General features: G+C 46.0%; 1 protein-coding gene across 1 annotated transcript; it reads right to left on the bottom strand.

The window, feature by feature from the left end:
• Window positions 1-419: 419 nt before the first annotated feature.
• On the bottom strand, window positions 420-10,797 carry SERPINA9 (serpin family A member 9; the record flags this gene model as incomplete). Its single annotated transcript, XM_082388232.1, is given in 6 exon segments — window positions 420-1,711; window positions 1,714-1,804; window positions 3,284-3,375; window positions 3,378-3,420; window positions 5,365-5,637; window positions 10,753-10,797. Coding segments are annotated over 6 exon segments (651 nt in total). The 3' UTR covers window positions 420-1,604.
• Between the last annotated feature and the right edge of the window lie 402 nt (window positions 10,798-11,199).

Here is an 11,199-nt window from a genome sequence, read left to right as displayed (position 1 = left end):
CTAGAAGAGCCAGATGTTCCAATGTCCTGAGTGACCATGTTTCTATGATGCCCTTTAAAACACTCCAGCACAGACATGAGGGAGGTAGCAATTGTTTTTATTTGCATTCTAGGGATGGTTAGTTAACAACCGAGGAATCCCACTAGCAATAGACACCGCAGGGGGGGTTAGCTTTCAAGAGCGGTGCTGCCATGTTCTGGCTAACGAGCATCAACACTAGGCTGATCTGGAACGTTGGATCAATTAGAACGTAGATCTCAGTCCCCCCACCAGGGCTCAAACCCACGCCCCTGCAGTGGAAGCGTGGAGTCTTAACCACTGGACCGCCAGGGAAGTCCCCGTTTCTTTCCGTGTAAAGAACTTGGAAAAGACAACGTGAGGCCCCCTAGCACATCTGAGGTGGTGTGGGACACTGGTGCCCTCAGAATCTGAAAAAGAAGGAGCCAGAAAAGCCTGTCTGCAGAGGGGTTTGGGGTGGGGGAGGAGGGAGGTTGATGGAGCGGTCTCTGCCTGACACCTGCGGCCCTTGCACCCTCTGCAACTCTGGTCCTGAGGAATCAGAGTAAGGCAGCCAGGCCAACGTCACTACCAACCCAGCAGGGAGGAGGACGAACGCAAGGGCTGTGTGTACGTGTGTGACAGCGTCAGAGCCAGGAAGGCAGCAGCCCTGATGATGGAAAACCATTGCACAGCCCATACCTTAACCCTTCATTTTCCGGTTTGAGAAACTCACCTGGTTTAATGCCCTCTCCCCACACACCCAGACTCCTTTCCCTAGCCAATAACACCCTATGTGGTCTGACCTCTCATTACCTCTCTGACCTTGGTTCTACCATTCCAGCCACAAGGGCATCCTGCTGTCCCTCCAATGCACCTGCTCGCCCCGGACTCAGCCTTTGTGCTCACAGAAACACCCCTCGCCATCTCGTTTCCTTCAAACCATCCTATTCCATACCTTCACAGCACTGATCGTAACCTGCAACAGTCACGTTTATTTATAGGTTTGGTTTTACAGTTGCGGTGGTGGCCGTCTGTTGCCCCCATGTAGGCCCAATTGGCCAGGGACTTGTCTGTCTGGTTGACTCCTAGCACATAGTAGGTGCTCAATAAGTTTTTGTTGAATGAATGGATGAATGAGTTCATGCAGCCCCTGAGATGTCGCATATTAACAACCCAGCCACTGCCAGTTAGCGAGATGGACCATCTTCAGGTGAAGACCCTGGAGGCGTGTGGGAACACTGTTGCTGGCTGAATTCACATTTTGGGTTTATTGAACTTATTATTGTAATTCTGCAATAAAGGTGACCGACCTACATGTCACCCTTCCCAGGGGCTCCGAAGACTGGAAATACACCAACCCAGAATTGTTCCATGACGCTAGTCACCTGGGAGAATTTGTGGAAAAGAAACTGGAGGTTGATGGGCTTTGGCTTGTGCCTGGGATCTCTGCTGCCTTTGATGACTGAGTTGAATGCGGCTCTGCCAGGGTCAGGTGGAACCTTAGAACAGAAGGCGGCACGCCTCCACATCAGGGGCGTCAGGCGGCGTGGGTGATCATTTTCTGTGCATGTCAGTGTGTCTTCAGATGACAGGGCTTTTTCCACCTAGAACTTAGTGGGGTTCCCAAATTTCCCAAGGAAGAGCATGATCTGTGTGGCTTTGTTTATAATCAGCAGCATGAAGGACCTATTGAAACAGATGGTGGAGTAAGAAGGGCCATGGACTGGACTCTGAGTTTGGTGACAGTGGCTGCTGCAGCCTGGGTCCCCTCCTCTCTGACGTCCAGCACAGCCTCGTGAGCCACCTGCCAAGGGAAAACAAACAGCAGCAGTTCGCATGCGGACACCTTTATTTACTGAGTTTTGGTGTTTTGCCTAGGAAGGGGGACACCCCCCGAGAGGCTCCAAGGTGATACCTGGCATTAGGTTTGCTCAACTAACTACAGCTCTTGTGGTTACTGGTCAGTTGGCCCTTAAGCACAGAGTTAAATGAGTCCCAGTTCTGCCACTTACTGTTGCAAAACTTACTTATTTGGGTGCTGTGTGCTTCACTTTTCAATTCTGTAAAAGGGTGATCATAACTGCATGCCTCCCACAAGTTTATCCAGTGAGTTAAAGATCCTACAAAACAAGTGCTCATGAACTTGCTAGCAATTGTAATTGCTACAGTTGTTGCACAGGAGACCTAGGTTAGGGATTACTAAATGGTGGATCGCTGCTTGGTCTTCTAGGGAAGTAATTAATGAACTCCCAAACTGCAGGGGGCTGGAGAACTACCGACAATTACAATCATTGTTTTTCTTTTTCTTTTTTTAAATTTTAATTTTAGTCACTGTTTTTCATATGTGCAGAAAAGCATCTCATGGGAAAGGTTCATTATGGTCATCATATTCCAGTGGGACCTCTCTGCATTCTTTCCCTGAACACCAGTGACGAAAGATCCCCTTCTGTGGCCCAGGACCACTTCTGACCATTATAATCTATTATAAAAATGAATTTTTAGGTTGGGGATCAGAAACTCATATGTGGACAGGGGTTGGGCAGGTAATCCCCATGAGATGATGGGATGTCTTGTAAGAGCAGGGGGCACATGGGGAACCTGGAGGGCTCCCTTGGGCTGACTGTTTGGGCTCACTGTTGCCATGTGGGAATTGGGCTTGGCACATAGTAAATGCTCAATAAAGAGAATCAGAATCTAAATTTTTAGGTCCAGTATGTTACATTTTAGAAGTCAGCTCCCTTTCCTCCCTTCTTCCCTCCTTCCCTCCTTCTTTTCTTTCCTTCCTTCCTCCCTCCCTCCCTCTCTTTTTTTCTTTTTCTTCCTCCCTTTCTTCTTCTCCTTCTTCCTTTCTTTTGACTGCAGACCAAACACAACACATCTACAGGGTACTCATGGCCTATGAGCAGCCACATTATGACCTTGGTGTGAGCACCTAGGCTTTAGGGAGGTGAGGTCAAACGCCAGGGGACATCTACTCATCTGCAGTGGGTTTGGGGCAGCAGAGCTGCCTGCAAAGTAGAGGTCTGATTCTCAGAGCACTGTAGTTGGACCTTAGGAACATTTATTTGAAGAGGGATAAAAGATGCCTGTGTATCAGTGGTATGACGGCCATAAAGCCACAGGCCTGGCAGCCGTGAGATCCAGCCCTCCTGTTACAGAGAAGTCACTTTGCCTCTTGGGGCCTCTGGCTGCTAATCAGCGAGAGGAGGGTGCCCCGCAAGCCAGTCTCTACAGGCCCTTCCGACTCACGCCTTCATGCAAATACGCTAATCAACCAACTCACTTTGGAAACTTGAAGGAAGTCTTTCTTTGTGATTCCAGAAAAATCAGCATTTTTGTCAAGGGCATCCCAGATGCCCATCTTTGGGAGGATATTTCCAGGTTATAGGAGGAGGAAATGGAAAATTTTGGAATGAACACCTCTAAGCACCTGTGGAAAAGAAGAAAGAACAAGATGTGATCACGAGCCCATGGTGACCATTCTAGGTGACATTTCAGGAGACTCCGCTCTTCCTCCAGGCACTGGTTGCTGCTAGAGGGATCAATACATCCCAGACCACCAACCCAGCTTGCTCTGGAAGTAAGCCTCCTGGATGAGCAAGTCCAGCTTTGGAGATATACGAGATGAAAAATGGGCCCCCTAATGAAGTAGGGGGCAGAGCTGAGAAGGGGGACAAGCAAAGGTGACTATAGCAGAGGCCCAGGGGAGGCACTGGGCAGCGATGGAAGTGTGTCTGCCATCCCTGGCCCAGAGTGTGCCTCTCACCACCCTTCCCGAGACAAACCCTGCTAATCCCTGAGAGCAGCAAAGTCCAGTAGAACTTTCTGCAAAGTTAGAAATATTCTCCACCTGTGCTGTTCAATATGGTAGTCACTAGCCAGCCCCGTGTGCCGATTAAGCAACTTAAACGTGGATAGTGCCAAGAAGTAAATTTAAAATTTTACTTAATTTTAAGTAATTTAAATTTAGATTATAACATGTGGCTGGTGGCTCCTATATTGAACAGCATAGGCCTAGAGTTTGGTACATTTTTTCTTTCTCTGCGATGGTTTTTTTCTGAACCAAGAGTGAATAGCTCACGTTTATTGAGCATTTATTATGTGCCAGGCATTGTCCCAGACACATTCATCAACATTATCTCCATTTTAAAGATGGTAAATCTTAGTTTTAGTGCTTTTCCCAAGGCCATGTACTCAGTCACAGAAGTGAAAGCACAAAAGTGTTGGATGAACACTTAAATTCCTCACTGGGGGACTTCTTGGGACATCTAGCACAATGGACAGCTCTCTCGTCCCTGTTACTGTCTCCTGCACTGGCTTGGCCATCTCCACCTTCTTCCTGCTCTGTCTGCTGCTCTTTAGAGATGCTCCCCCACCCCAGTCTCCGTGCTGCTTCCCCTTTCTCTATCCATCCCTGGTTGCAGTCTGAGAAAAGAAGGAAACTCTGAAACATCCGACAGTGTCCCTTGGTCCCCACTTTGCCTTTGTGAGTGCTGTCTCCTTTACCAAAATGCCCTTCCCAAGCCCCTATGTCCTTTCCATACCTGTGGCTCAAATGTGCCACCTCACTGAGGCCTTCCCGCAATCCCAGCTTCAGCTGTGATCTCTCTTTGCTCAGAAGTGCCTCAGAACTCTGCCCACCCATTTACCTTTGTCTTTCTTGAATTACAGTTATCCCTAAAACTATCTTTTCTCTCCTCCTAGACTATGAGCACCTGGGAATGATGCTAATGATGCCAAGAAAATATTGCTAAGAGACTGTGCATAAGACTTTGACATGCCTTTTTATCTTATGATTAACATCCTTTTGATACTCTCCATAATAACTACAGAACTAGTAAGAATATTACTACTGACTAACATTTATTGAACACTTACCATCCCTCAGACATTCTTCTAAGTGCTTTAAAAATAGTAACTTATTCTATCCTTTCAACAACCTGTGAGTTTGATAATATTATTATCCTCATAGGTGAATAGCAATGTTTTGTGTGTGTGTGTTTATGCAATAATTCTACAGAATTCAATATCAAATCGGCTGATACAGTGAGCTCTGCTAGCACAGAATAGCTACCGTGACATAATACTTTTGCAGTGATCTATTAGCTACATGACCTGGGGCAATTCACTTCTCCTTTTGGAGCCTCTATTTCCTTATCTGTGAAGGGGGGTGGTAACACTTCTCATCTGTCAGGTATTCGTGAAGTTCAAGGGAGAACATGTCTGCAGTCCCAAGCTCACTGTCCAGCATGTAGTTGGTGCTCAATTTGCAGGAGTGATTATTCAACAGCTGTTATCATGACCTTTTCCTCATCCTTGGGTGTGCACCATCACCTGCCTCAGGCCACAGCAAATTGGCATACATACCCACCTCTTCTGGAGTGAGTGGCTCCACTTCCTCAGTGTCCTGGCTGACAAGGCGTGTTCCAGCTGCCTCATCTTGCCCTCACCAGGGAGGACAAAGAAGGCCACAGTGTCTCTGCTGTAACCCATCTCCAGCACAGAGTAGTTCAGCTCTGGATCCACCCCAAAAGCAAATTGTTCCACTTGGTGCATCATTGGAACACGTACAGTGGTCCTCTTGCTCACCAGGAACAGGAAGCTTTTACTTGTATATGCAGGGTTAAAGGGCTTCTCCTACTTGGCTAGCACAAAGAGAGAAGAGACGTCTTTATGTCAAAGTACAATTAGTGAGGTGAAGACAGCAGGAATGGTGAAGTAAGGACCTCTGAAAACTCTTTCCTCCATAAAAACAATGAGAAAACTGCCAACAATGGTCAGAATTAACTTTTTTAGAACTCTGGAAATTAACCAAATGCTTTCAGAAAATCAGGGAACAATTTATTAAAGAAAAACAACGAAATCTTGGTAAGAACAGTGAGCTTTGTGGTGTTTTAACTTGCCCTAGTTCCATTCTCCACTTCCCAGCTCTTTTGTAGCCTGAAAAAACAATGGCCTGAATTTGCAGTGAGATATAGCAGCCTGGCAGTCACTGAAGGGAAAAAATAGGGCTGGAATCCTAGAACAAAGTGAGAGGACTGACACTAGCCAACTTCAATACTTACTATAAAGCTGCAGTAATCAAGACAGTGTGTTATTGATAAAAGAACAGACAAATAGATCAATGGAACAGAATAGGGAGCCCCCAAATTGACCCACATAAATACAGTCAACTGATCTTTGACAAAGGAGCAAAGGTAATACAATGGAGCAAAAAGTCTTTTCGACAAATGGTGCTGGAACAACAGAGATCGATATGCAAAAAAAAAAAAAAAAAAAGAATCTAGACATAGACACAGACATTATACCCTTCACAAAAATTAACTTGAAAAGAATCACAGACCCAAATTTAAAATACGAAACTATAAAACACCTAGACGATAATATAGAAGAAAACCTAGATGATCTCGGGTACGGCAATAACTTTTTAGATACAACACCAAAAGCATTATACATGAAAGAAATAATTGATAAGCTGAACTTCATTAAAATTAAAAGCTTCTGCTCTGTGAAACACAATGACAAGTGAATGAGAAGACAAGCCAGACTGGGAGAAAATATTTGCAAAAGACACATCTGATAAAGTACTGTTATCCAAAATATACAAAGAACTCCTAAAACTTAACAATAGGAAAACAAACAACTGGATTAAAAAAATGGGCCAAAGACCTGACAGATACTGCATCAGAGAAGATATACAGATGGCAAATAAACATATGAAAAGATGCTTCACATCATATGTCATCATGGAAATGCAAATTAAAACAACAGTGAGATACCATTACACACCTATTCAAATGGCCAAAATCTGGAACGCTGACCACTCCAAATGCTAGCTAGGATGTGGAGCTATGAATTCTAATACATTGCTGGTAGAAATGTAAAATGGTACAGCCACTTGGGGAGACAGTTTGGTGGATTCTTTCAAAAACAAATATACTCTTGCCATATGATCCCACAACCATGTTCTTTGATATTTATTCAAAGAAATAAAAAGTTATGTCCACACAAAAACCTGCACATGTATTTTTATAGCATTTATTCATAATTGCCAAAACTTGGAAACAACAAAGTTGTCCTTTAGTAGGTGAATGGATGAAAAAACTATGGTACAAGCAGGCAATGGAATATTATTCAAAGATAAAAATAAATGAGATTTCAAGCCATGAAAAGACAAATAGGAACCTTAAATGCATATTACTAAGTGAAAGAAGCCAATCTGAAAAGGCTACATACAGTATGATTCCAACAGTATGATATTCTGGAAAAGCCAAAACTTTGGAGACAGTAAAAAGATCAGTGGTGGGAGGCAGAGCACAGAGGTTTTTAGGGCAGTGAAAACACTCTGTATGATACCATGATAATGGATACATATTATTATACATTTGTTCAAATCTGTAGAATGTAAAACTCTAAGAGTGAAAATAAACTACGGACTTTGGGTGATTATGATGTGTAGGTTCATCAACTGTAACAAACAGACTTCTCTGGTGGGGGATGTTTGTAATGGAGGGGGCTCTGCATGTTGGGGGGTAGATGGGAAATCTGCACTTTCCCTCAATGTTTCTGTGAAACTAAAACTGCTCTTAAAAAATAAAGTCAACTTAAAAAGGCAATCAGGGCTTCCCTGGTGGCACAGTGGTTAAGAATCCGCCTGCCAATTCAGGGGACACGGGTTCCAGCCCTGGTCCGGGAAGATCCCACATGCTGTGGAGCAACTAAGCCCGTGCACCACAGCTACCGAGCCTGCACTCTGGAGCCCACGAGCCACAACTACTGAGCCGGTGAGCCACAACTATGGAGTCTGCATGCTTAGAGCCCGTGCTCCACAATAAGAGAAGCCACTGCAATGAGAAGCCCGTGCACTGCAATGAAGAGTAGCCCCTGCTCGCTGCAACTAGAGAAAGCCCGTGTGCAGCAGTGAAGACCCAACGCAGCCAAAAAAAAAAAAAAAGACAATCAATAGAAGTTTTCCTGAGGCAGTTCAGACAAAGACTTTAAATCAGCTATTTTAAACATGTTCAAACAACTAAAAGAAACCATGTTTAAATAACTAAAGGAAAGTATGAGAATGATGTCTCACCCAATAAAGAGCATGAATAATAAGATAGAAATTATTTTTGAAAAGAAACAAATAGAAATCCTGGAGTTGAAAAGCACAGTAACTGAAATAAAAAATTCTCTAGAGGACTTACCTGGTGGTCCAGTGGCTAAGACTCCGCGTTCCCAATGCAGGGGACCTGGGTTCAATCCCTGGTCAGGGAACTAGGTCCTGCATGCTGCAGCTAAAGATCCCACGTGCCGCAACTAAGACCCAGTGCAGCCAAATAAATAAATAAATAAATATTTTAAAAAATTCTCTAGAGAAGCTCAATGGCAGATTAGACCAGGCAGAAGGGAAAAAAAAAACCCCAAAACTGGTGAACCAGAAGATAGAGCAATTGAGATTGCATAGTCAGAGGAACAGAGAGAAAAAAGAATGAAGACAAATGAATAGAGCCTCAGTGACCTGTGACAGTTTGTAACGCATACCAATATAGACATAAGGGGATCCCAAAAAGAGAAGAGAGAAAAAAGGGAGAAAGATTATGGGAAGAAATAATGTCCAAAAACTTCTGAAATTTGATGAAAAACATTCATGTACAGCATTCAAAAATCTCAACAGTATCTGATCCACAACCTAGACACATCATAATCAAACACATCATAATCACACATCATAATCAAACTGTCAAAAGCAAAGGCTAAAGAAAGAATCTTGAAAACAGCAAGAGAAAAGTGATTCATCATGTACAAGATATCCTCAGTAAGATTCACGGCTGATTTCTCATCAGAAACCAGGGAGGCCAGAATGTAGTTCGAATGCATCTTCAAAGCACCAAAAAAAAAAAACCCTGTCAACCAGGGGAATTCTACATTTGGCAAAACTACCCTTCAAAAGTTAAGGAGAAACCAGGACATTTTCCAATAATAAACAAAAACAGAGATTTTGTCACTAGCACACCTGCCCTATAAGAATACTAAAATTCCTACTCCCTCCACAGGCCTCATCCAACAAGACTGGCACCAGGAGGGTTTTAGACTAAGTGACCCGACAGCAGTTGGAAACTCCAGCAGTTTTGGAGTAAGTCAGTGTTGGGCTTGTATCAACTCTAACGTTCACGATGGGCAAGTTTTTAACCTCTCTGGACTTCAGTTTTCTTTCTCCGCTCTGTGACATGGGGATAATTACCTGTACCCTGTAGAGTTGTTCAGAGGATGGAGAGCAACAGGGCGCTTGCCTATGTCAGGCCAGTCCTAATGTGATAGCCACGTTCCCAACAGCCTCTTTGTTGAAACTAAATTTATGTAAATTGGATAACACTTTATCGTACCAAATATGACTAAAATTAGAGGAAAGTATACGAGGAATCTTTTTGCTGAATGAGTAATTCCTTTAGGAAACTGCAAATTTCTCACCATTTCCATTTATTTGATTCACCAATTTTTTGTTTTGTAGCTTTGTGTCTGTTTGACTAGAGTTGAGTTTTCTCTCTAAGCTGGGCTCACATAGACCCGCCCACCTACTGGAATCTTTATCCACACGTTCCAAGCTGAGCCCCTAAGCCATCCCCACCCTGGGCCCGGTGGGCATAGATCAAAGCCGCTTCTCCTTCATGGCTTTGGTGCTTTTGCGTTCTTCACTTGGGAGTGGGCTGGAGAGACGGGCTTGTTTCTGGATCTTTGCGACTGTGAGAGGGGGAGAGGTTGTAGGCCGAGAGTGTCAGCCGGGCCCAGAGGGAAGGGAGTTGCTGCCAGGTTCAGGGATGAGGCACCAGGGAGCACCGGGCCATCCTACCAGGGGCCAGAGTCCCATCCTGGAGAGCTCTTGGTGGGGCGGGGCACCCGTTAACACCCTGTGCCTCCCTGGGAGCCCACATCCCCATCAGCAGACATGGCCTTGCTGGAGGACTTCGGACTCCATGCCCCCAATCCTGCTGAGTGGGGATCTGGGCTGAGCAGGGGGCACCCTCTGAACTAGTAGCCTCTCAGGGGTGTTGGCTGGTAGGAGTCCCGGCCCCGTCAATGGCGCTGGCCTCCACGTGACCTTAGGCAAGTTGCTGCTTCTCTCCGGGCCTCAGGGAGGAGGCCTCAAAGGGCTCCTTACTTGACAGCCTGGGGTCCACGTCCACAGGCCTCAAGAGGCAGGTCCTTATGCTCTTGGGGGAAAAGCTCCAGGAAAAAAGCTCATTCTGTCGGCTCTTAAAATCCAACCTCCTGGGACTTCCCTGTAGGTCCAGTGGTTAAGACTTGGCACTTCCACTGCAGGGGGCGTGGGTTCGATCTCTGGTCAGGGAACTAAGATCCCACATGCCTCACAGTGCAGCCAAAAAAACAAAAAATCCAACCTCCTTCCCCGCTTGGCCTCTCTCCTCCCAAACTCCTGTCCACCCGAGGCCACTCCTTCTCTCTCCCAGCCCCACGAAGACCCTCGCGCCTCTCTCTGTGGTGACGACTGTGGCCTGGAGGTATGTGTGCGTCCTGCCGGGGGGTGACAGGGACACTCCGTCCTCTCTATGCTCGCCCCATCTGGGGTCCTCCTTCCCAGACCCCACTGCCTTCACCTCACCCTCCACCGGCTCACACCCCCTCAGTCCCTCACAGTCTTCCAGCCCCGGTCACTAACCACACTGCAGACAGCCTGAGCTTCCCCCAGATGCAAATCTCGGGGGTCACCTACCTGCTCAGATCCCTCCATGGCTCCCCACCAACCTGGGGAGGGATGCCCAACTCCTGGCATTCAAGGTCCTTCTCCATTGTACCCCAACTTACCTGCCGCCCCAGCTTTATCCTGGAGCACACAGCTGGTCCTGTTTCCTGGAAAGCTGGTCCCATTTCTCTTAGTCCACACACCCTCTCCTGTCTTCGTTTGCCTCCTTATCTAGCTTGGCTGTCAAAGAGCTTCATTTCATTCCCAAACCCTATGCTCCCCGGGGCCGCTGTGTCTGTGACACTCACTTTTGGTGAGTCCCCAAACCTGGAATGAGCCACCTCTCTGCTCTTTCTCTGCCAGTGCTGCGGGGAAGGAGGCTCAGCAAGGCAGGCTGGTCCACTGTGAATTCCCAACCAGCCACCTCTATCTGCCTGGCAACAGAGCTCTTATCAACCCACTCGCGCACGGACTTTGGGGAATCTCTCAACCTTTTCCTTTTCCTTGAG

The sequence above is a fragment of the Balaenoptera borealis genome (genome assembly GCF_965194805.1).
Source record: "Balaenoptera borealis genome assembly, chromosome: 3".
Taxonomy (NCBI): Eukaryota; Metazoa; Chordata; class Mammalia; order Artiodactyla; family Balaenopteridae; genus Balaenoptera; species Balaenoptera borealis.
This window is presented reverse-complemented; position numbering and strand designations above follow the sequence as displayed.